The sequence below is a fragment of the Haliaeetus albicilla genome, chromosome 13 (genome assembly GCF_947461875.1).
Source record: "Haliaeetus albicilla chromosome 13, bHalAlb1.1, whole genome shotgun sequence".
NCBI classification, from domain to species: Eukaryota; Metazoa; Chordata; class Aves; order Accipitriformes; family Accipitridae; genus Haliaeetus; species Haliaeetus albicilla.
The window spans coordinates 27,591,900-27,618,701 of record NC_091495.1 but is presented as its reverse complement, the minus strand read 5'-3'; the positions used below and the strand labels follow the sequence as shown (position 1 = coordinate 27,618,701).

Sequence of the window (26,802 nt, the reverse complement as noted above, 5' to 3'; positions counted from 1 at the left end):
GAGTTATTATGATCTGTCAAGTCAATAATTCACATTTTAGAAAAGCCCTCGGTATAAATTTACAGTTTGGATTCATTTTACAACCTATCAGGCCATTAATCAGGGCTTTGTAAGGTCCCCTAATGCAGTTTTATATAATCTGTATTTTTATGTTTTGACATGATGGACTGTAACAGCTTAATTAAAATAATATTAAGAGGTTTCCTGAATCCCACACTATCCAAGGACATCCAGAGATAGTCACTCCATTGAAAATGTACCCTGTTCTATCTTGTTATTACACAGGATATGTCCTGAAGCTTCTTGACAGAGACCACATTTCTTGCAACGTCTATGCAAATTGGTAGAAATTAATGACAGAATGAATTTCCTTTACTTTGGCGATTTCATATGCAATATTCACCTTACCAAAACTTGTATTGAATATTAGCTAATGTGCATTCACGTGCAGTCAGGTAAGATGTGCAGCATTTAACAGAAATACAGTAAGAGCAGTGGTATAGAGAAAGTTATGTGAACCATGACATATTACCATTTATTAGGCTTTATGTTATTGAATAATCTGAGTCAAAAGCCAGATGTAAATATACCCAAAGTTGAGATGCATACTATCTGAAGTAAGATCTATATCCCAATTTTTTCTTTGTATAGCAAAAATACTATGTAAGAATGAAAGATACTTGGCTATTAAAGAGATAAGCACAGAGCTGCATGGCTTGCAGCACTCACAGTTGAGTGTTGCTGTGAGGACAGTCCTTAAAAAAATGAAGGGCTAATGTACAGCTATAGTACTGGACAACAAGTGATAAAGGTAGCTTTAGAAGTGCAATTAAAAACCCACATTGTTAATTTTTCCCCATAATAGTTGTCATAATGCCTGTGACTGTACCTGAGGCTTCCCAGCTGGACAGATTTGTGGTCCATTCTGTCTAAATGTGGTACTGTCACTTCCAGGAACTATTTGGAAGGAAAGAAGTGAGGAAAACCCAAGTTAATCCAAGTTAGGGCTTTGGCTCCACCAGTGAAAACCTGAATATTGTTGTGGTTGGCATGACTCTCATTTGGATTCTGGCCCAACCCCGGCCACACTCACTTTCTGTGCTTCTCACTTTTCATACTGATGTATATGATCAGTCTGTACTCAAGCAGTCCCACTTACTTCAAGACATACCTTTTTCAGGTTTTGTGGTATAAAACCATCCTTCACCAGACAGACAGGCAGTAGAGCTGTCTGCCTCCCTACCACACAGTGCTGATTTAGGATCACGTTTCAATTTGAAGTGTGAATATTTTATCAAGCTTCATTCTGTGCTGCACATTAAAAATCAGTCTGTAAGTGATATTTGTTGTGTTATCTTCTCCCATTTACAATTCTGGTGTATTTTACCTTACTGGTTCTGCTTATGCTCTGATCTACTGTGGGAAGATGTGTCTTAAAAAAAACCAAACCAACCCCTCAACCCCTCCCCCCTTTTTTCCTTCATTAATCTCTCTATTTTGTGATGAGTGACAAAATGTTACAAGGCATCAGAGATCATTTCTTCCCTGATACTAAGCTAGAGTAGTGACAAGCATGGAGGATGAATTATCTTAAAATGAAAGATCCCTTTATTGCTCAAGAGAAGGCTAGTTGCTTCAGTCATTTGTGAAACCTGTGCACTGACTGTTACTTTCATAGCCGTTGTCTGGCATGCAGTGCCACCAATGACAAATAGCAGCGTTACCACAGAAATTTTCATAGTAAGTGGAAAAGCACTGTTTAAAGAGGTGGATTTAGAAACAGATTCATTGGTGTAATAGCTGGGATCTTTCCAGTAGTGTCAACAGAGATGCAATGTCTCTGCAGGGATTGTTACCCACCAAAGGCACAAAGGCCTTTGCTGAGTGATCTCAGTTTTGAAAATGCTGGATCTCATTGTTGATTCATGGTGACATCATTGTGACTAAAGTGGAAATTGTAAGATTTTAGAGGAGATGAAGCAGCCAGCTCTGTCACACACCTCTGAGAGAGGATGGAGCCATAGAATTGTTGCCTGCCCAACCTCATCAAGGTCCTCCACTTGTTCTTGTCCACCAATAGATCACTCTGCCTGCCTGCATGAGAAAAGAGAGAAGTCAAATTGTCAGTATAGTTCAGGCTAGCTGAAGGTGAAGCCTTCTTGAGCAGCTCCTAAGTGATCAAGAGCTTGATCTTTAGAAAGTAAGCTTGTGAGGCTGATGCAGTCCCCATCCTGGTGATAGGTGCAATGGAAGGAGCCTTGCTTGGTTATGTAGAGTCCAGAATGAGATTATTCTTAGCTATTTAAATAACCTGCCTAGAAAACTGATCACCCTAGACTTAGGATTTGACAAGGAGGGATCACTCTGGCACTTAAAATGAAAGTTTTTTTAAGCCCCCATGTGGGACTAAAGCAAACTTCATTAAACCTCTGTTTTCATCATCTTGCTCATATTTGTCAATGGTGATTATAGCCCTTAACTATTGCTACTCTACCGCTGGATGTGAATTGTCAGCAAAGGAGCTGGATTTGCCCTTGTGCTTCTCTGTTAGATTATTCATTAAGAAACATAAAAGCTTTTCAAAACAGTCAAAACTACCTGCTTCTTTGATACATGCTTCACCTAGATATCAGGAAGAGGTAAAGTGCTTACCGTTGTCTTGGTTTGTAATGTTTGTCCAATGCCTTGTTAAACTGAGGTTTCGAAACCCAAATACAAATGCATTTTTGCATTTGTATTAAGCAGCTCAGCCTGTCTAGTGTCACAATGAGGATTGTTTTAAAGGTGCACCTGGAAACCAAGGTGCATAAAATAATCTGTATAACTAGGAGCCTAGGGACAAAGTACTACTATGGCAAAGTTTTACTTTAAAAAAGCTCTTGTAATGCCCATTGCATTCATACTCCATAAGTCCTTGTTTTGTGTTTCGGTCATGGAAAAAGCTAATAGTACTCAATACAAAAAAAATATTTGCAGGACTCAACAAAGTTCATTTTTATAGTTCTTGTGGACAGCAGCTGCAGGCTATCAGCCTGGACCCTTGATAAATGGTTTTGACATTTCCTACAGACACCCCTCATAAAAAAGGCTTTTTATTTATTCTCATATGTTGATTTCTGCATTATTGATCAGGTGCCATTCATTAAAGGCTGCTACTTGCTAGAAGAATTACACAGTCCCTGAGCTACACACAACATAATGAACTATTCTGTTGACGAACAGCAATGTTAAAGGAATGTTAAGGTTGCATGGTTAAGCGCTCAAAAGTCAGGAAATGGCAGTTGAGGTTGAAGACGATGTGAATTTTGCCTGAATTAAGATTGCAGAATTACAGCTGAGGGCATGTACAAAAACTACTAACAAGCACTGGATATTCATTCTAGGGCAAGTGGTTAGTTACCTGATCTATTCACAAACACAGCCATTATTTATTGTAGCATTTAACAAGGCAGCAAGCAGTGGATGAAATCGTTAGTGGTAGGGGTCACTAGGCAGATGGGCACTTTGTTGGCTGTTTCTCATTGCTAGAGTTGTATTCATCAAGGAAGGGGTTTAGTAGCAGTGTTATGCTGTATACTACAGCTGAGGGTAAAAGAAGTTAGTGTCTCCCTGTGACACGAGGCAAGTTTCATTTGTCAAAGTACTGTTTCCATTAAGTTCTCTGGGGGTTCCTGTTTAGTTTTCTTTCTGTCTTTTTTTGTTTGTCTGCCTCTCTGGTTTGGTATCATTTTAATTCTGTTATTTAGCTATTATATTCAGTACAAAAAACACAGGAAAGCATTACAGTCCTGATGTCTTGGTTCTGTGATCAGACAGATCAGGAGCGTTGCTAAGCATACCATACCATCCCCCTTGCCTGCATGACTGGATTTCTTCCGATGGGAACACAGGATACAGTGGAGATGAGCTGCACTGTACCTGGAGTCAGATGCATGCCCAGGAACCAATACTGCAGAGTACAACACAGAGATCATTTGCACCAGCAGCGTAGACTTAGCTAATATGTCTTTGGATTTTTCCAAGTAAGAAAGAACATCCTTGTACCACCAGAGGCTGTGTTTGATGATCCCCAGCTTTTAGGAACAAATTTGATCAGACATATGACTTCCTTGGATTTACTTTCCTTCAGGGGTAAGAGTCAGGTTGTAGTGCCTTCTAGAGGATACTGAAAATCCCAACACGATGTTCACTACTGGTCAGAAAGCAATTCAATGTTAGTACTGGGGAAGGCATTAAAAAAAAAAAAAAAAAAAAAAAATCTGAGGAAGGAGAAGCAACCAGAGCCTCAGCAACAGGTTCTGGAGGAGCTGGGAGAGGCAGCTTCATGTACTGTATGTACCCATGGGAGACCTTTCTGGGGCACTCCTCTCCCCACGCCCAAAAGGAGCGACAGCATCCCACAAATGGCACTATGAACATGCCCAAGCCCAATAATGTCCCGAATGGGCTATAGATTTGATTCAGACTACAGGTTGTCTCATCAGAGCCTGTGGTTCTCTCCTGATAGTTTAAGTTCCCCCTAGTTTGTGTCTTGGCAGGATGCAAGTGGCATGTGGGCTGTGTGGGTATTGGCAAAGCACAGCTCAGACGGGACCAGTGGGATGCCAGTGCAGACCACCACAGTGGAAGGCTCACAAGGCAGACTGTTGAGTCACTGTTGGAGATGGGATATTATGGAGTTATGTGAACCTTTAGATGCAACTTGTATGGTCTTCTGGGACTGGCAGAATGAAGAACCGCCCACCATAGGAGAAGATCAGGTTTGTGACCGTCTAAGGAACCTAAAGGTGCACAAGTCCATGGGACCTGATGAGATGGATCCATGGGTCCTGAGGGAATTGGTGGCGGAAGTGGCTAAGCCACTATCCATCATATTTGAGAAGTCATGGCAGTCCAGGGAAGTTCCCGCTGACTGGAAAAGGGGAAACTAACCCCCATTTTTGAAAAGGGAAAAAAGGAAGTCCCAGGGAACTACAGGCCAGGGAGTCTCACCTCTGTGCCCAGCAAGATCATGGAGCAGATCCTCCTGGAAACTATGCTAGGGCACATGGAAAATAAGAAGGTGGTTGGTGACAGCCAACATGGCTTCACTAAGGACAAATCATGCCTGACAGATTTGGTGGCCTTTTACAATGGGTTTGCAGTGTTGATGGATAAGGGGAGAGCAATGGACGTCATCTACCTGGACATGCACAGAGTGTTTGACGCTGTCCTGCACGATGACCTTGTCTCTAAATTGGAGAGACATGGATTTGATGGATGGAGCACTCGGTGGATAAGGAATTGGCTGGATGGTCACACTCAAAGAATTGCGGTCGGTGTCTTGATGTCCAAGTGGAGAGCAGTGATGAGAAGCATTCCCAGGGCGGGGTATTGGGACCGGTGCCGCTTAACATCTTTGTTGCTAACATGGCCAGTGGGATTGCGTGCAGCCACAGCAAGTTTGTGGATGACACCAAGCTGTGTGGTGTGGTGGACACACTGGATGGAAGGAATGTCATCCAGAGGGACCTTGACAGGCTGGAGAGGTGGGCCCGTGCGAACCTCGTGAAGTTCAACAAGGCCGAGTGCAGGGTCCTGCACATGCGTCAGGGCAATCCCAAGCACAAATACAGGCTGAGCGAGGAGTGGTTTGAGAGCAGCCCTGCAGAGAAGGACTTGGGGGTGTTGGTTGATGAGAAGCTCAACATGACCCAGCAATGTGCACTTGCAGCCCAGAAAGCCAACTGTATCCTGGGCTGCATCAAAAGAAGCATGACCAGCAGGTCCAGGGGGGTGATTGTCTCCCTCTACTCCACTCTCATGAGGCCCCACCTGGAGCTGGGCCCCTGTGCTCAGCTCTGGGGCCCCCAGCATAAGAAGGACACCGAGCTGTTGGAGCAAGTCCAGAGGAGGGCCACGAAGATGATTAGAGGGCTGGAGCACCTCTCCTGTGAAGACAGGCTGTGGGAGAGTTGGGGTTGTTCAGCCTGGAGAAGAGAAGGCTCTGGGGAGACCCTATAGCAGCCTTCCAGTACCTAAAGGGGGGCTACAAGAAAGCGGGAGAGGGACTTTTTACAAGGGCTTGTAGTGATACAAGGCGTAATGGCTTTAAACTGGAAGAGGGTAGGTTTAGATTAGATGTAAGGAAGAAATTCTTTACTGTGAGGGTGGTGAGGCACTGGAACAGGTTGCCCAGAGAGGCTGTGGATGCCCCATCCCTGGAAGTGTTCAAGGCCAGGTTGGATGGGGCTTTGAGCAACCTGGTCTAGTGGAAGGTGTCCCTGCCTATGGCAGGGGGCTTGGAACTAGATGATCTTTAAGGTCCCTTCTAACCCAAATTATTCTATGATTCTATGATTCTGTTCTTTTGTCCCAGGCACAATAAATAATCCTGTTTGTTTCAGAGGCATGTAAAAATCAATCCCACCATAAAACTCTGTTCCACAGGTTTCTTTTAAGGCTCAACAAATGCAATTTTTTTTAGAGACAATATACAGCATTACAAATGGATCTTATTAATTCTAAGTGACTGGCTGCTTGGGCTCTGTAGTTATTGTGCCTTCCTGTACCACTGCCAAAGATAGAAGCGTGCAGGTAATATTAAATAGGATGCAACATCAAAGAAAACGTATATTCAATATCATGTTTGTGCCCTTGTAAGCATTATAGCCTGCAGGTATGGGATAAGAAAGGGCAGAACTAGAGTTCAGGTAGTCTGTTTAGGTAAAGCAAGCCTTTCCTGGGATCTTAGATGATTCATTTATTCTTACACTTTATTTTTGCAGTTGAAAAATGAACATAATTTTAAATATATGTCTTAATCCTGTTAGAAGCCTTTGCAAAGCCCTGTAGGATCTTCAGGTGAATGGTTCACTAACAATATAAATCATATCATTGCTTGGATCCAGGTTTTATGAGTTCCTCCTTGTTCAAGTTTCATTTTGTTGGTGGTTGTTCCTAACTAGGGTCAAATTGTCCTTTTATATACTTGCAGATAAATAAGGAATTATTGCTGAATTCAATGGCATTATAATGTATTAAATTTCTGACTAAAGCATCTAGCTCCAATCCTTGAAGTTTCTGCTGATTGTTTCATGCAACATATGGCACTGGAGGCTGGTTATACTTCCCTTCTGGAGACTGGATTTCTCCTCTGAATACCCAAGCACTTATTAGATATCTCACCCATATTGCCTAATATGATAATTGTACCTCCTTCCATTTATATAGACTGTCTTTAGCAATGCCACCCCTTGCTTTCTTTGGGATTCTTTTCCTCCCCATGAACTCCCAAATCTTTTTCTTAGTTAGTAGCATGAACCATCCCTTTTACTGGCTGTCATTACCAACTGCCACTCCAAAGCTTTACACATCTTTCTCCACACTTATCTGCATTAAACTGCAATTTGTCACTTCTTCTGGCTTGGCTTAAATAATGTAAATCCTTCTTATCTGATTGCATCGCTACTCATTATTTATGGTGCTATGCCATACACTGTTATGTGCAGACTGGGGAATCTCCTTTTGTATGCAGTCATGGAGATCATCTTTATGAATAATGGAAAAGCTTACAATTGTGATTATACATCTTCTGTACAATACCTGTATATCCTTTGTTTCTCTAGCACTGAAAAGACATCTCAAAGACATGTGTAAGGGAAACTTTGTCTTTTATCTGCATTCTTTCCATAGAAAGTCTTGTTTCCTTAGACAAAAAAGCAGAGAGCGTTTTTCATCCGGGAATTCCTGTTCTCCTGAGAATGTATAATGCGAAGCCCTTGGTGCCACCCATTCTCTAATTAGGGATGAGATGAACTTCCTGCTTAACTTACAAGCCGCATCCTATGCACCTTTTTCACAGCTTCACAAAAAGGGAACCCAGGGCTCTTAGAAGTAATATAGCAGACATAATTATCAATGCACATGCTTGAGATATTGCTACTGTTGATATTGCTACTGCTTTCTATCAACACCAGTCCTTGTGGCAGCCGAGGCAGTACAGTCATGTTTTGCTGGAAGGGTGGGTTTCTAAGAGGAAGCTTTAATGAGTGAAGCAAAGTTCTCTTCAGTCTTTATGCACTGCAGCAGAATAGGAGCATGGCCTATGAGAAAGAGCCAAGTGACTCACCACTGCCGGCTCCCTCTTCCCCTGGGGGCTGACGGCAACCCTGTGTAGGCAGCAAGAACTACAGCAGCCTTGTCATCAATCACAAGAGCAGAGAAGTTCCTTTTGGGAGGCTTGGCTCGCTGGTGCCGCACATGTGTTTGATGGGTTTGGCTGATCTATCTGTAGGATTTGTAGATATCAAGCTAGGTTGGAAGAGAACAGAGCAACATATGGTACATCACATGCATGGGAGGTCACTACTGCACCACCTGATTTTCTTGTGTTTAACTTAAAGAATAGAAAACATGGGTAAGCTGTGTTCTGTGGCTGGGACTATGTCATGGTTTGACCCTGGTAGGCAGCTCAGCCCCACAGAGCCTCTCGCTCACTCCCTCCCAGTAGGATGTGCAAGGGAATTGGAAGGGTAAAAGTGAAAACTCATGAGTTGACCTAAAGACGGTTTACTAGAAAGAGCGAAAGCTGCGCGCAGAAGCAAAGCAAAACAAGGAATTCATTCACCACTTCCCATGGGCAGGCAGGTGTTCAGCCATCTCCAGGAAAGCAGGGCTCCATCACGACATGGTTACTTGGGAAGACAAACACCATAACTCTGAATGTCCCCCCCTTCTTCCTTCTTTCCCCAGCTTTTATTGCTGTGCATGATGTCATACGGTATGGAAAATCCCTTTGGTCAGTTGGGGTCAGCTGTCCCAGCTGTGTCCCCTCCCAACTTCCTGTGCGCTCCCAGCCTACTCACTGGTGGGGTGGGATGAGAAGCAGAAAAGGTCTTAATGGTGTGTAAGGACTGCTTAGCAATAACTAAAACATGCCTGTGTCATCAACACTGTTTTCATTATAAATCCAAAATGTAGCACTATAGAAGCTATTATGAAGAAAATTAACCATCCCAGCTAAAACCAGTGCAGACTATAAAGTAAATGAAACAGGAGCAGGAAATGTTCCTGGGCATCGGCAGTCAATCATCCATACTCCTGCATTGTTAACAAGGTCCCTGGCATGGTGTTGGACCACTAGACTGTTCTCCCAAACAATTCCAGGCATGGTTTTTAAATTAGCATGGGCAAGTGACTATCTTGGTAGACCAATGGATATGGCCACACCATAGCAGAGGATGAGAATTACAGGGAAGGATGCTTGCCATTTTGTGCCAGGGAACAGTTTTTGCCTTGTTTAATTTACTAGATATACACTTTCTATCTAAAGACCCTTTTGAAAAATTTGTATTAAGTAGAAAAAAGGAAAGCGGGAAACCCTCTACTCTAAAAGGTCACTGAAGTGAAGCAAAATATCTGATTTTGAAAGGTAAAGAGATCTCACGGCAAGGAAATGAGATCTTGAAATTTGTGGCAGCCAACTGTACTTGCTATTCGGTGAAGAAAAATAAGTTCTTATCCAAGTGAGAGAAGCAGAGCAAATTTTTGCAGTAGTGTGTTAGAGGCTTAAGTAAGGCATCTGCTGACTCTACTGGTAGGTGTGTGCTTATGTATCTGCAGATCCACTGCAGGGAAGACAAGATTTGCCAGCTGATCCCATGTTGTTCACGCTGGGATTGTTGAAGGCTGTTTTGCTTTGTTCAGTTCTCATGATAATGCCACTAACAGTGATGTTTAAAGATCTTCTCCAAAAAAAAGAAGCTGGAATTTCATCCCTGCACATGAGCTGAGTTAGGCTGCTGTTGGCCCCATCATAGATGCAGGTACGCTTCTGTGGATCTATGTGCAGGTATGCGGAGAGTGTCAGAAGCTGGGAAAAATCCTCCCCCTGCTTGAGGCAACATGCAGACTTCCCTAGCTATGCAGGTCTGAAATGCCCGCTTCCCTCAAAGAGATCAGAAGGCAGCAAAAGGAAAACCGGGAACACACAGTCTGTTTGCTGCATGTGGGGAAGCTTAGGGAAAGGTGGTTTCCATGACAGGTTGATCCTCATGTCTTTTTTTTTTTTTTTTTTTAAAGAGGAGAAGAAAGTTGCAGTGTTCTGTGTTAACCTTCAGTAAATGCTGAAGTAGCAATGTGACAGCTAAGTGGCTGGGCGGATGTACATGCTGGTTTCAGAGAGCGTCGGTGCTCGGCACTGTCTTTCGACTGTACCAAACTACAGTAACAAAACTCAAAGCTACTGCTGATGCGAACAAAACAAGAGGTCACTGAGCCATCCCCTATGACCTGAGCATATTTCACATCAGATTTTACTGAATTTATTAATAAAGTTACATCATCCAATTGAAAAAGGGTACAATCCTGATAAGGGCAAGTTTTTTGAATAATACCATCAGTGTTTGGGTACAGTAAGCTACTTCCCATTATTGCTACGAGTGCAAATTAGTTTAACTGCTGTACAGGATGGGGTTGATGAGCTGGTAAAGTTTTAGCAATTACACAAGAAATAAACACAGGGACAGTTGTAAAAAAGAGGAGACCTGCCAAGCCCTAATGGTGGTGTTTTTTCAATTGTTTTCACTGCTTTTGCAAAGCGGCAGAGCAGTGACAGTAACAGCCATTTCCACAGACAACAAGAGTGATCAGGCCTGAGTGTCTTTTAATTTGTGCTGAAGTGAAGCACTGAAGCCTACAAGAGTTACTTTAGTGAAAATAGAAAGAGAGGCAATGAGGCCTGTTTACACATGCTTCCTGACCAGCTTACACTGGCATAATTTACCCCAGTTTGGTGGTTTTTTTTTTTTTCCAAATGTGACCAGGAGACTTCCATTAAAGCAACTTCCACTCATACAATTCTCTATTTGTCTCATGTGGGCTCAGTCTGTTTATCTTGACCTCCTAGATTTCATGTTAGCACGATCAGTTAATTGTCTCATGATCTGTAAAAAAGATAATTTAAAATGCCCAACTGACTGTTTCCATATTCTCTGGGCACTATAGAAAGGCTTCTAGCTTTACATCCATCATGCAAAAGCATGTATGTTAATAAGCATTTGGGATGTCAGATTTTCTTGTGCTGTAGTATTTTGTGGCTGGCTACAGCAAAAATGCGTGCCTGCCACCATTATTTACAACTGTAACAGTGAGAAATTACAAACCCCACTCTTCATTAACCTCCAATAAGGCTGTTCCTGCAGCCAGTGATTGCCAGTACATTGATGGAGTGCTAATACAGCTCAATAGCCCCAGCTGGCCTGTCTCACCCGTGACTGCACGGCAGCTCCTGCCTCCCACCACCACCCAGCACACGTCCAGCAGAAGCTGCTCAAATGATTGATGAGAAAAGCAGCTCATAAAGGCAAGCACAATGCCCAAAGCAACAGCTGTCTAGCCCTGTCCCTGCAGTAATTAGATAAATGAACCCCAAACAAAATCTTACAGGCCAGAGTAGAAGGAAGTGATAGCATCCGCAGCGTCAATCTCCAATCGCTTGTGTTGCCTCATTCCAGCCTGTTGGTAGTTATTCGTGTTTGATGCAGATTTGACACAGCTTACCTCTCCCACCTTCTGTGCTCATTTCACTGGGGGTCCTCCAGACAGACCCCCGCGGGCACAGGAGACGTGGGAGTGGCAGGGGCTGGGGCTGCACTCTTATTCTCTTTTTTTTCCTATGGCATCAGTTCTACTTTGCAGAGCGTGCTGAACCTTTGTCCTTCTCCACAGAGCAAGAACATAACAAAAGGTCCGTGGTAGGTCACAAATTGAGTTTAGCTTAGCTGGGGAAAATCCTGCAATTAGCAAATTCCTTCTTCAAGAAATAGTTGGTGTGTCTATAGGGATACAGTAGATAAAAAAGGAGGAGGCAAAGGAACATGGTTCAGGCAGCTGAAATTGTGATAGAGCTGATTAAAAGGTCTGTGCTTATTTTTACAGTACAGAAGCATAGTGATATTACAGCAATTCCCCTATGTCTTCCCTTGATGCTACTGAATGGTACCTGTGAAGGAACTCTTCAGTGCCAGTAATTATCATTTACAGAGAAAATTATGAAAAATGTATATACATTAAATTTTTAGATATATTCAGAAAATGTATATGCTTTTTTAAAAAAATAGCATATATAATTTAAATGCACACACACATGTATAGAATAAATACATATACAAAAATCCAAAGAAACCCTATTGAGGAAACCTAAACAGTATAGCTCTGATTCTGCTTTCGTTTGTGGCATTGCACGTCGGGAGTAATATTGTGGAATTCAATGACTGTAGAACATATTCAAGGACAGAAGAAATCTTTGTAGGCAGGAACTGAAAACCAGAGAAGTAAATGGGCGTCCTGTTGGATGGAATAGTTGTCAAAATGAAATCCTGTGAACTTGCAGAAGAGAACACATTAAAAAATGCTTCCAGCACGAGCAGAATTAAGAGGTGAAGTTATATCCTAGAAAAGGCACAATAATGCTGCAGAGCAAGTGACCTTTTCTTTTATTCTCTCTCTCCACTCTTAAACTAGGGTAATGCTTGCTGAGTTCAGCCAGATTTGCACGAGTGTAAAATCAGATCAAAATTAGGCCCAGGTTGTTTGTTTTACCAACAGCACTTGTCTTGAGACTGCTTTCATGTTTCCCTGTAGAAACAGTCAGGGGTGCGTCTAAGGCTGAGTGCTGCCAAGACCTGATCACTGGGATTCAGATAAGAATTTCTGGCAGACTGAGTGGTCCCATTAATCGCAAGTGGTATCTCTTAAACCCTTCAATTACAGGAGATTAGTGGGAAACTGTAGCATTGGACTAAAGGAGTAATGACACGTAGGAAGTGAAGCAGAAAACCTGCTTTCTTTTTAAGGAGAAGTTCAATTTACAGTTTATTTAAATATAAATTGTACACATAAAGTATTAGAGTTCTTAAACTTCACTGTTCAGTTAGTTTCAAATTAACCGTATTGTATTTCTGCCTTCCCCAGAGCAGCACTGTGATCTTCAACCTGTCTGTTCCTTAAATTGAACTGAAGTCTTTTAAGTCCATTAAGTTCCTGCACTATCCCCATAGCTGGCTGAGTTATGTTCCCTCGTCCTCGCACTGCCTCCCCCGTGGCATGGATTGCAGGGGCCAGCATGGACTCCGAGCCTCCCCCCCGCTACCCCCAGCTATAAATTGCACGAAGGACTGTGAAACAGCAGAGGAGGCGGCTGTGGTCTCCCATCGTTTCTACTGCTGTAGCTTAGTTGATTTACTCTTGTCATAACTACTATTGGGAAATGCTTTGCATGAATCCTTGGGTTTAGGTTACATGCATGATAATGTTTAATAATGGAGTGCCTACCTAATAGCAACTGCCAGTCCTTTGAGGCCTGGTAATACTGAATGTATCAGTATGCCTTGCCGTGAAGTAAGCTGCAACTCAGCCCGTTGTACAGGTGGGGAGTGTGAAACAGAGATTGCATTGCTAGTTCACAATCGCACTGCATCTGAGGCACAGACGTTAGGAGAGGTCCTAGCTCCCCAATCTCAACCTGATTCCCAGACCACAAGCCTGCCTGTCTCCTCAGAAGATATATCCAGCTCAGATGTTTTAAAATCTGTTTTGGTCTGCCTAGCTTATTGTGCCACAGTTATGTATGCAGTTCTGAATCCCAATACGTGTTTCTCAGGACTGAAGTTTGCCTGTATCTTGCCTGCCTGTTGGGCTTTTGCTATAGTCACAGCTCCCGTGGCATAATAGTGTACATATATTTTGCACAGCCAGGATCTCATTGTCTTCTCAGTTAATGTAATGTAAATCAGGAGTAATGTGAAACAGTTGTGAAACTGGCCTGGAAGAATACTTTAGGGTCTACAAATTACCAGATGAGTTCAAATAATCTATTGCTACTACTTATGTTCAGTGTCCATCACACTCGTGCGCCCATCTTTATTTTTGCTAGCATGTGATTTTTGCTGAAGACTGTCACACAGATTTGTGTGTGCTGCTGAATTTGGGCCAGGGGCTGTGCTGCCGAGGGAAAGGATTTTTATTATGCTTACAGTAAAAAGAAGAACTTTAGTCTGCAATGCAGGAATCTACGTCTCGGGTAATCATATATACCTGTGGTGGTATAGAGAAAGCAAGAAGCATCTGTGGAGTGCAAGTCTTCTTATCTGGAAGGCAGATCCATAAAACAGACCACGTGAATTAAGTGCCTGTTTCTCTCTATTGTCTACAAAGGGGTCAGACAACTGGCTTGGATGGAGACAGCTCCTGCAGGCTGGTCTAAATGGAGGTGAGAGGAATTACCCCTGATAAGCTGTGCCAAGGTGCACGGACATCTTCATGCCAGCTGCCAACAAACTAGTTTCAGAGTAAGAAGTGGTCCAGCTATCAGGATACCTACATGTAATCAATATGATGTTCCTCTGCCCTAACACACACGGACATGGTCTTTTCCACCCTAAATGATTTTGTGATTCTATGTAGATGTGCTGCTTAGGGACATGGTTTAGCAGTGGACTTGGTAGTGTTAGGTTAACAGTTGGACTGTATGAACTTATGAGTCTTTTCCAACCTAAGTGATTCTGTGATTCTATGATTCTATGAACCATTATGTCTCAAAACAAAAATCCCCAATGCACAGGAAATACAAAGGTTCATGGCAATAGCAATATTTTTCTTGAGAAATGTCTATATTTGCCAGAGCTGAGGAGCCAAATGGTCAGAAAATGTATGCTGTTAGACAACTCCTGGGACTTCTGAGTTGAGCTCTTTTTTTATAATGGTTCATTCAGTTTATCTGATGCAAGTAAATTTTTAGGATTTCAGTTAAATTGGTCTTTTACTCCAGGGAAAGAGAAACCTGATGCCTCAGCTTCTATCACTGTAGCTGTTGGAAGTTAGGAGGATTTGCAGTATCATTTCAGTAAGAAGTGACAGGTATTAATCTGATTTTGTGTGAACAGGTTTAAATCAGGACCCAAGCTGGTGATATTATACTGTAACAAAATTGGTGTAGCTGAAGTTAAAACTGAATGCCCATGCAGTTTGAGGCCAGAAAGAACTCTTAGACTGTCTGTATATGAAAGGTTGTTAAATTTCACGCACTATCCATTCTCCAAAACCCAAAGAAACTTAGCCCCAGGCTATTCAGGTAACTCTCCACACAAGGATCAAGGATCTGGAGGGCATGGATTCATAGCAGCAAAATATACACATAAACCTGTAGTGAAATAGTTTTCTAAAGCAGAGCAAGTATTTTATTTAAAGCAGTTGAAGATTACCATTTATTTTGGTTTCCAGCAGATCAGTCTAATGCTCTTGATATTGGCATCTGTTTAAAAATGTGGGACACAGTAGAAAAAGCCAAAGGCATCCAAAGTTGAAAATAGGAAAACAGATCAAGTCTGATACTGTTCTTTGTTTTCTTGCTCCTCTAGGATTCACAGTGTTGTACTCCTTCCCTTCCCTGCTAATTTGACTAGTGCTTCCGAGCTGCCAGGAGACCTAGGGCTGGAATAAACATTCAAACCTTGCCCAATTCATGTGGACTGATGGGGTTTTGGCTGCCTTTGTCTGTAGTAGAAATCAGCTCTGCTTAGGGTTGGGTTTAGAAGAATGCCTTTGGCAAAATATTGGAAGTGGCTTTTTTTCAGTTAGAGGTTAGGTTTCATAAGCAGCTTAGCTGGGGAGTTGAGAAGAGAACCCATTCATACCCAAGCAGTATTTTTCCTCTTTCCCTCAACTAATTGTGTAAAACTGAAATCATATGCACAGATGTGTGACCGTTTCACCATCTAATGACAACTTGTTTTCCCAGGTTAAAATATATGTAGTCAAATTACCACTGACTCACAGATATACAGAGAAGACATCAAAAAAAAATACTGAATAATGCCAATTAATCTCCGGTCTCATTCTGTTGTATTCAAAGGAGTTGTGTCAAAAATTAATTTGCCCAGATTTTACCTCTCAAAGCAGCTGATTTATTTCCATGTGGGATGAGCTTAGGCCAGTATGAAATGAGATCTACCTACAAAGAGCACCAGCTTCAGTGAGGCCAACAGGGACTGCAGCCTTGTCTAACTTTTAGGGCTACAACCTCCTCCCAGGGTGCATCTGCTGTTCTAACAGCAGATGTCCTCCCGCCCTGTGATGAGGTGACCCTCTGTGGTCACTTGCATGCTAACCGTAGGTGGGTTTGATACAAGTGGCATACAATTAAGGGGCATTAAGATAAAAGTTCTGTCTGTTTGGTGTGAAAGTCAGTCTGCTCTAGGACAAAGTACCTGCAGGTGTGGCTAGAGCTGACAGAGAGGTGATGTTTGCCCTGTAAAGTTCAGGAACTCATGTGTCTGCAGGTAGTGAATTTATGGGGAGAACCAAAGCCAGACTGATTGTCATCAGTTTTACTTACATCTAAATTGCTTACCAACTGGGCTAAGGATGCAGTATAACCTCATTAAATCCATGAACATGTATTTTTGTCTTAGGAATAACATCTTATTATGTAGCCATTTAATGAGTTGTGAGCTAACATGTTTTAACAAATCTTTTATCGCTTATTACATTCCACTCCCTTGACGATAATTTCAAAATCTGACCATTAAAACAGGGATCTTTTCACAATTCTTTGATGATGACACTTAGAACCGAGTACTTCATCTTTTTGCATTTGGATTAGAAGCAAAAGGTGTAAATTACAGATCTGGCTTTTATGTGCTTTTATTGATCAGACTGCTTCGTAGAAACTGCAGGGGTTCTGATAGCTTAGCGGTCTAGATTACCTTTCAGCTTTCTTAATTGGGCCACTGGGGTACAGTTAATTTTCAATTTATATTGAGAGTGAGACCAGGTGATGTAGTACCTCATCATTAAACTTGAGTAACATTGACACTAAAACACCACGATGTACCTCGTACCTCTAAATACACAAGTTGCTTGTTGAAGTAGATGGAGATGAGTTCTGGTTTTATTCATTGTGTATTTTAGACCAAATTCTGCCCATAATAATTACTGTGTCTTCACTGACTTCCACTGAGACACTAGCTACAGTAAGCATGATTTGTTCGAGTGTAATTGGGAAGTTCATTTAACATACCAGTCTAGAGCATCCAACAGACTAATCAAATGTGATCATCTTTTTGTGTGTTTGCTGACAGGTCAAAGTCATGGTGCGCATCTCTTCCACACTTGCCAGAGACACATCTGAGTCCAGCTCTTTCTTAAAAGTTGACCCTCGTAAGAAGCAAATCACGCTCTATGACCCATTGGCCTGTGGAGGTCAGAATGCTTTCCAGAAAAGGGGAAACCAGGTTCCACCCAAAATGTTTGCTTTTGATGCAGTTTTCCCCCAAGATGCATCACAGGTAGGCAACGTATGATCAGAATAGTTATCTAAACAATAGCATGCACCAGCGCCAAATTTGTTTCTGCTGCAACAGTAGTACTTTCAGTGGAGCTGGACCAGGGCTGAATTTGGTCCGCCAATGTCATCGATAATGAAATCAGCTTATTAAATTCTATCTTGATAATTTTGTGCTTTCTTTATTCTTCACTGTAAATAATTGCTTCTAAAATTATATGTGCAATAAATGTGCTAAATGGTGCCTAGTAGGCAATCCTCAATATCAACAAGTTATTGTATATTATAAAATCTTATTATTTGGTGTATACAGCGATCTGATCAGAACTGCAGTTCTCTAATGCAGTCCTCTATTCATTAAGAAGTCAAGGATTATTTATGCAGTGTTCTATTCTACAGTTTACAATAGTAGGATGGGGATATTACTCCACAAATCTTTATTCATGTGTATATATTCAGATTTCTTATTTTTATTAGACTTCTTTGGTTTGATGAACTATGTTACCCAAATGTCATGAGGAGGACAGTAAAAGAGTAAAGTAACATTACAAAGTATAACTAGAAAACAGTACTGTAAGGCTGTTTCTGTACTCATAAGCTAAACAGAGTTAGAACACAGGGCCAGCTAAAGCACTGTCATATGATCGTATCATTAGGTCGATTCCTGACCTAGTTCTGGTCCGGGCAGCTAGCACCTCCCAGACTAATGCCTGGATGCAGTTCAAGGGCTGGCCTGCGAACCATCCTTTTCCTTGCCCATTTTATTTACGGTTATAGAGATAGTCTAGAAATACCCACGAACTAGGTGGATTTACATGATTTATTATCAGATGCAAAGTGCTTCACATAAAAGCCTAAAGTGCGAATTCTGATTTAGTTTCACCCACTGTTGATAGGCAGTTGCTGTAGAAGCACTGTAGACCATTCAACCTGCTTGAACCTTAAATCTATCTTAAATTTAAGAATGCCCAAGGTAAATTTGTGTGTTGTACTTCTTAAAATACTGCTACAGTCTTCAGGATGGAATCTACTGCTGCAAAAAGCTAAGACTCATAACAATGTAGAGAAAAATTAAGAAATGTCACCTAACTAATACCAAAGAGGCTGTTTGTTCCCCTTACATTCCCTACCCACTTGATAGCGGAATTGAACTCAGGCCATAATTGGGCAAGTAATAGAGCCTGTAAAAGCTTCTCCGTATTTGACTGTTTTTTAATCAAAAATGTATTTTTAAAGTCCCCTAAATAGGCAGTTCTAACCAAGCAACCGCATCCTGTTACAGTATGTGTATTTTGTTTAACCCCATAAAGGATGTTGATGCTTCAGCAAATGAAACTTACCTGACACAGAGCAAAAGTCCTGCTTCATGTGCTTACACAAGTAATATCATTCCCATCAACAGCATAGGTCACATGAGTGAGGCAAGCAGGATTAGACTTTTTGATCCTTCAACATCCTATCTGGAGCACTGATGACATTACGACCATTTTCCAGTGAAAATACTCTGTTGATTTTCTTTTTTATTGTTAATGGTTTCCTTTTGTTTCTTTTTTTTTTTCTTCTTTTTTTTCTTTTTAAATACCTGTGACAGGCTGAAGTATGTGCTGGGACTGTGGCTGAGGTGATCCAGTCGGTGGTCAATGGGGCAGATGGCTGCGTGTTCTGCTTTGGCCATGCCAAGCTTGGTTGGTATTGTTAAATTTCCCTACTCAAGCAGCAAAGTGAATATTTTTAACCCAAGATTGCTAGTACATTAGACTAGGGAAAACAAACTTCATTTGTCTGTGCATAGTAATTGTATTTGAAAATGGTACAATGTGCATGACCTTGTACTACACCTTCACCTCTCGCTTACACATCTGTTCACTTTGTATATTGTCTAAATGTTGGACGGCATGCTCTTTGAAACAGAAGTTATCTTTGAGTTGTTGCTTCATTCCGTCCCCTGAGTACTATAGCAATTTTTAGCACTGTCTTCAATTGTTAATGAATGATCCAACAGTGAATTGTTAATGAATGATCCAACAGTGATCTACAGTTTTACAAATGTGCTTGGTATTGGAGACTGTTTGCCAAAATACCACTTTTATCAAGCTGTGTAAAGGCTGTGAGTATCCACTCAAGTACTTGATGTTTGTGATGGCCCTATTCAAGTGCTGTGACTGGGCACTCAAATAATTTGATTTCTAGTCTATTCCCTGGTTAGACAATTCACTCATTACTAACCTCTTCCTATTCTGTCTCCAACAAATCCTGTTCTAATGGTTAACTGAATGTTACCAATGGATCAAAACTCGCTCTTTGCAAATGCATCAACAGCATTTCAGGTATTCATGGAAAGACAATAAAAAGGAGAATCATCATCACTAACATGTTACTCTTCTGAAATAACTGGATTTCAAGAGTAATCATGTATTTTGTTCATGCTTGTCTAACAGTATTTTGAAAATACTGTCTCTCTAATGAAGATGGTTATATTGTATTGTATGTGTGCAATGATCTCCATTCTTTACTGTCTCCAAGAAACACAGATGTACACATACAACTTAAAAGCGCAAATCAGTTTTTCAAGCGATAAAGAAGATCAAGCTGTATCAGGCCATGATTATCCCAAAATGTAGGCAACAGAAACTGGACAGTACTGAATGCTGCAATGCCACCAGCTCTAGTGCAATGAATGGAGCAGGGCCACTGGTCCAACTAACTGCAAGGCCCCTCAGGGCCAGGCAGGAGTAACACTAGGATGAGCACTTGGATATTTAACCCCCTGTGACCTACCGAACACAGGATGGTAAATGAGATGGAAAAGACAGCCACCAGATAATGGCGTCTCACAAGTGCTACATGTCCTTAGGGAGGCTAGGGCTTTGCTGGAGCACAGCTGAGTCTCTGCAGTTTCTTCGTTAACTGCACCACCACCATTGCACCAGCCCTGGACACACCCAGACCTTGCCACAGACGCATGCATAGAAATATTTTCTTCACTGATCTTTTTCCACAGAGATTCAACATAAGAAATGAAGCAAGGTAGAAGCCACAAGTACTTGCCTGAAAAGATGTATACCTTTATCATTTGGCTTATAAATTTAGGAGCTTTAGAAAACTTCTCTAAGAGCATTGTATGTAGTGACACCTAAAGAAGTATGATAGTACTCTGTGTCTGTTCTTCATCAGCAAACTTTTACAGCAGAGACAAGCCAGAGCTATAATTGCAGAGTCAAATAATACCAATCCGGGGGAAGGTTTTGACCCAGATAAAATATTTCTTGTTCTGGACCCACTTCTGCACCAAATGACCACATGTACCTGGGTTTTTTTCTGGATGAAGTTACACCTGTATGATCCTGGGACCAGGTTTATGTCAATCCCAACCCCAGCATATGAAGTGTAATATAGTGCTTTGAAGTAAAATGGTATTCAAAGAATACCACACTCACAGTATCTAAAGCAGGGATTTTTAGAGACCATGGCATTCCTGCTCTGCTCAATTCCCCCCACTATTCACCCACAGCAGAGGCTGCAGTGTTGCATGGTAGGGACCTGCCTGGGGAATGGGATATGTCAGAGGAATGCATGAGGTAATGATTTTTGAAAACAGCTCAAGATTTAATCTGCATTTTCCATGTACTATTTGTCTGCCTGCCTATCTCTCTCCCTTGCTGACTGTCCTTACTGTAGTGAAGAAGTTGTTTTCATGAGGCTGTGCAGGATAATCTCTCTTGGCAGAAGGCTGTGAAGGTCCTGGGAGTGATTTTATCTTTTCTCCATCCCCCCATTCCTGACAGGGAAGTCATACACCATGATCGGAAAGGATGATTCCATGCAAAACCTTGGCATAATCCCTTGTGCCATCTCCTGGCTCTTCAAGTTGATTAATGAACGCAAAGAGAAGACAGGAGCCCGCTTCTCGGTCCGAATTTCTGCAGTGGAAGTGTGGGGGAAAGAAGAAAATCTGAGAGACTTGTTGTCAGAAGTGGCTACAGGCAGCCTGCAAGATGGCCAGTCCCCAGGTGTCTACCTTTGTGAAGACCCCATTTGTGGCATGCAGGTAAATCCAAAGTTCATTTTACACTGAAACAAGAAATGTGACTTTTTTTTGTTTGTTTGTTTTAAGCTATTGATATGGTTCAAATCCAAGAACTACCCAGAGCATAAAGTTTATAGACTTCAAAGTGTTTACTTTAAAACATGCAAGAACTTTATGACCTGCAGCTGCAGGGCCATCTGCTCTCCTGGCCTAAATATTTGTACCTCTGGTATAATAGATGTTGAGCAGGGGCTTGTGTTTGCAATAAAATGTGAAAACATTCAGTCCAAACAAAAATTCACCTCATTCTTAAAAAAAAATAAAAAGAAAGTGTGATCTCTCTTTTGTAAAATAACAAGCTAAAATATTTACAGTACTGCACAAATAGCTGGACACCATTAATATGGCTGTTTATCTCTTTATAAACTACATTATTTATAGCACTTGCTTTAGCAATGTTGTAGGAAGCATTAATTGCTACTTATTAATTGCTGCCAAGAAATAAATTCCTGAGCTGGGCAAGCCAAGAATAACTCGAACTCTTTTCAGGTTTGGAGGTTTAGCAGGAATGATTAACTGGCTCATATATTTCCTGGGTAACCACTAGAAAGTTTCAGCAGCCCTGTTTTTTTCCCCCTCTTGGTTTGAGGAGAAAAAAAGGCCTAGTCTTTCCTTTTGCTGTCTGTGAGGGAATAAATCTGAATTTTGTATGACTAGATGAAGAGGGAGCAAACCAGCATGATGGAGCTTGAATACATTCTTTCAACCTTAAAGGCAATGGCTGCTTCCATCGAGAACCTGCAGAGCACTGCCTATCCAAGGATGGGGAATGGAGGGAGGAGGGAACAGACCTGCAGGGTCATGTACCCTATTTCCAGCTCCAAGCATCTAGAAATCATGATTCATATCCACAAAAGTCATGAATCGTGAGATTTTAAACAGCAAGTAATAAATTTTGTGGTTTATCTCTTTGTGGTTTAAGCCTTTCAGACATACTTAGATCATATTTTCCATTCTTTTCCATTCTACCCGAGGACTACAAAGTTGTGTCTTGATTTTAAATAACAATTAGGGTTCTCATTCTCACTTGACTCCTGGCTTTAGTGCTTTATGAAATACTTACAGTATCACAAGAGGTCTCGCCCTCTGGTATCCAGTAATGGATGCAGTCTAGTGAACATAAGATGGGAGACTTGAGTCTTCACAGTTCCCATTGGGGTGATAGATGGGCCAGTTAAGATCTGCATTAGCATACGCATGTTGCATATGTTGCATAACTGTGTAACAACTAGCCTCTCATTAGAGCTTAATTCTTTACTAAGGTATTTAAGCACAATAGCAATAATAATAAATATCCCATTTTTGTTGCTTATTTTCATATAGGTACAGACAGAACAGCTATATACAAAATGAATTATTTTAGATCAGTGGAGAAAAGGTAGCTCCATGAGATGTCTATGTATCTCTGTAGTGTAAAATACTGAATTAAATTGCAAGAAAAAAAGCCTTTTTATGTGTGTTTACAAGACATAGCGATGTTCTGGAGTCATGTGTCCTACACCTGAATTCTCAAAATCCTCAGATGAAGGGAGGATATTCTATTATAGCCATACAGATATGCAAAATCAGCAGTGTGGATAGCAAATGAATAATCACCATATGTCATACTGTCTGTCATTGGACCTTTCCAAGTATGCACATTTTCTTGTTGCTTACATTAGTGGGATCAGCCTACAGACTGGCCTGACTTCTGCTTGCCTTGTTAACTCCTTCCTTCCCCCCTCCCTCTTTCTAGAGAGAGCTTAGCCTTCAACTGTGCCACCCCATCCCATGCACGGCCTCAGCTTTATCCCTTCTCAGGCTGATTAATGGTCACGAAGAGAAGACAGGAGCACTGTCTTCTTTACAAGAACTTAACTTCTAGCTGTATTACATAGCAGGGGAACAAACGCTGAGAATGGGAGTTCCTCACTGTTTTTAGGCCAGACAGAACAAGTCTATCCTATGGGCTGTGGGCCAGCTCTGCGTACTGCCAAAACTAATGCCATCAGATTATACTGTCACATGTCTCTTCCACAGACAAACTAATCTTAGGTGACATGAAACATGCATGCGTTCCTAATGTTATGGGGGGTTAATAATATCTGCCCTCCTATGCTGTCTGTCCCTTCGGAGAGAGAAGAGCAGGCTGGGGACTGGGACTGAGGTCCAGCAAATGTGAATGTATGCATATTACCTGCCTCGTTCCTTTTAATGGGTTGCCCTGCTTGTGAACAGGTGCATAAGCTTGTGGTATGAAGGGGCAAGAAAATGGCTTCTCTGCTGTGCTGCTCCCCCCATGCTATGGGGCTGAACACAAGCTTCACTCCTGTTGTTCCCTGGATTTGTCTGTGCATTGCTCCCTTCTAACACTTTCTGAAGGGTAACATGTAGTCCTGCCCCTGCCAGTCTCCACCAACTGTTGAGTTTGGGATTGACATGTCTTCCACAATTATTTTTTTTCCACTTCTGACCCTCAGAACAACACAGTGATTGCCAGAGCCAGCAATGCAGGGAAAAAAAAGGCAGTGAAAACAATGAATAATTAATAAGCATAAATAGCTTAAAATTCTGGGAAAGTGAAGGAACAAATTTATTCATCTGTCCAGCCCATAGGACAGTTTTCAGTTGCTGGGGTTTATTTGTAACAACTCCCACCAGAGGTACCCCAAGTAAGAACCCTCAAAATCCTGGATTCAATCATGGGGCTCCTATGGTATTGTCACTACTAGTGTCAGGAGGGTCTCATTCCATTGGGCACCTCCTCCTTTTCGGTCCCATCAGAAGCCAAAGTATCTACAGTGCGCGTTGACTGCGGGAAGTTGTCTGGTAGTGTTGACTTGTGTGGGAGTTTCTAGGTCATTTCTCCCTTGTGTTAACCTGCAGCTTCAGAATCAAAGCGAGCTCCGCGCCCCTACAGCGGAGAAGGCTGCCTTCTTCCTCGACGCCGCCATTGCCTCACGTCGCAGCAGCCAGCGGGATTGCGACGAGGAGGATCACCGCAACTCCCACATGCTCTTCACTCTGCACATCTACCAGTACCGCATGGAGAAGAGCGGCAAAGGCGGAAGTAAGCTGTCTATTTGCTCCCTTTGGTTTCACCTGTGCCTGCCTGGAGACTGGCTTTAAGCAAGCCTTTAAACAATATTCTTTAGTGGTGAAAATTAGCAGAGTTCTCCATTCAGAATGGGGTGGGGCCATTCATACCAGCAGACTGTCCACCTGCCTGTTAAAGGCCCACCAAAGGCCATTAAAGGCCACTGGGGATTACTACCATTAATTGTCAATTTAGTTGCCTTTGTAGAGATACCAACAGCTAGTCCTCAGCACTGCGTGAGCCTCTGTATCTAAAAAAAAAAGTGCTTTTCGGATTGGCTTTTAGTATTATCTTTACTGATAGTGTTGAGGTCATGGATTAAAATATTGTGGCAACGGGCGTTCCCTGCCACCCTTAGGTTAGCTATTCCTCTTCGGTACCTGAACAGGGCAGTGTGTGTGGAAACTGATGCTGGCAATGCGTAACTATAGCTTTTCTCAGAGATACATGATACTTTAGTTATTGGCCCAACTACATGTACACAAAGCACTCTCATGGTTCTTTGTAAAGGCTCTGGGCTTCTCAGACTGGCTTGCTCCCTCTCTTTGCCATAGATGATTTCACTGGCTTGTGTCTTTACTTCCATCTCCCACTTGTAAATGAGGAAAAGATACCTCCGTGTCTACTTTTATGTTTCTGTAATTTTCAAAGGTTTCATTTGACTCGCACCATTTGTATTTTTTTATTATATTTATCTTCTGTTTCAAGTCTCCCAAATTGTTTATAACTGGAGATATACAAAGGGGCTTTTTTTAGTAAGTTCCAGTGATAAAAGATTTGTATAATATAAGAAGCACCCCCACAGAAAAAGAAAACTTTCACATTAAAATTCTTTTTTTGAAATAATCATTTTTTACCAGGAAGAAATGTTTGTTTGAAAGACACCAGAGACCTCTGCTTCTTTAAATTTGTGGGCTTAAACAACTCTGCAGAAATAGCATATGTTTCAGCTCCTGGCTCTACATAAGTTATTTGTAATAAGGAATAGATTGCAAGCTATGATGTGTAGTGGGTGAACACCACTGCAGTATTAATGTCTAATGTTTGAATGCAGAAAATTTACATTGACAGTACTTATAAGATAGAAAACCCAAAAGTTGCTCTAAATGGAAATGCAGTTTGCATGTGTTTAAGTAATAACCCCTGTGGAATTGGCAGGCAGAAATCTCAATTAACTAAAGGTTTATTAATTAACCACCCTGCAGTGGAAAGGAAGACTGAATGCTCAAATGGACTGGTTCATAGCAATAAAGATGGCTGATTTGCAGGGAATTATTATTGCAATTATTTAATGCTCCATGCTTTTTACTGCATGCAAGTACATGTACACACAGTCCTTTTCTACTATTTTCAAATGCAATTAATAAAAGGGAAAAAATGTTTTCCTGTGGCTATAATGAGTCATTTTAAAAAAATAAGACATCATCCTGTTGGATTATAATATGGCATGCTTTGCCCACTGCCTGTAGTTATATCTTTGTCTTGTGGCCATACCACCTCCTGTCTTCAAGGTCCCATATCTGAGTGGCCTCACAAGCCAGGCAGGGTCAGATCTTGCTGATAATTGAATGAGGGGGGAATTCCAGCTGCTCAGAAAGGGCGCCTAGTGATTATCACTGTCTCCTGCTGTAATGAAGGACTTTTCAGAAAACAATGTGAAGACAGTAGAGATATAAAGATTCCAGTAACAGGATTAAAAAAGGATAGGAAAAAGAAAGAAAAAAAAAAAAGAAACCCAGCTTCTAAAAGGTAAGAGATTAAGGGCTGGCTAACATACGATTTTGGTAAAAAATGACTGTTAGTAACGCATTGGTACTGTACTTACCTCCTTGTTAGATTCATTACCAGGAATGTCATGAAGCAGGCTTAGCACCATTGAAATAAATGGCATTGTGGCAGAACTGGCACAGTCATTTTTCAGCTGTCAGCTCTGAAAAGTCTTTGTGGCCATAGACAAAAACAAGTGTTAGGATGTTCAGCTTCTCTCTATAGTTGCAAGGCACATTAGTGGAGAACTTGCCTAACAAATAACTTCATTTTCAGATCAAGCAAGTGGATCTGCCATGCTAAAAATGTCTTACTTTGACTTGTAAATTAAATAAGAAGGAAAGATTTGATAATTTCTCTTATTCTGGATTTCCTCAACCTGTATAATAGGAATATGTGTGGAAACAATATGACTAAGATTTTGAAGGGTAGTGATTTCTCTCATTTTGTTTTGTTTCTCCAATGTCTGGTAATCTTAGCAACAGGAATATTTATTATATGTAATTCAGAAAAGTCACCTGCAGTCATTTTCAGTAGCAATTAAACACA

General features: G+C 41.5%; 1 protein-coding gene across 1 annotated transcript in view; it reads left to right on the top strand.

The window, feature by feature from the left end:
* The window catches only part of KIF26B (kinesin family member 26B), a 315,800-nt gene that overhangs the window by 227,194 nt on the left and 61,804 nt on the right, over window positions 1-26,802 (top strand). Inside the window, exons 6-9 of the mRNA XM_069800600.1 lie at window positions 17,121-17,327; window positions 18,915-19,008; window positions 21,109-21,371; window positions 24,276-24,459. Of these exons, the coding sequence (XP_069656701.1) occupies window positions 17,121-17,327; window positions 18,915-19,008; window positions 21,109-21,371; window positions 24,276-24,459 (748 nt within the window). The remainder of the gene's footprint in view (window positions 1-17,120; window positions 17,328-18,914; window positions 19,009-21,108; window positions 21,372-24,275; window positions 24,460-26,802) is intronic.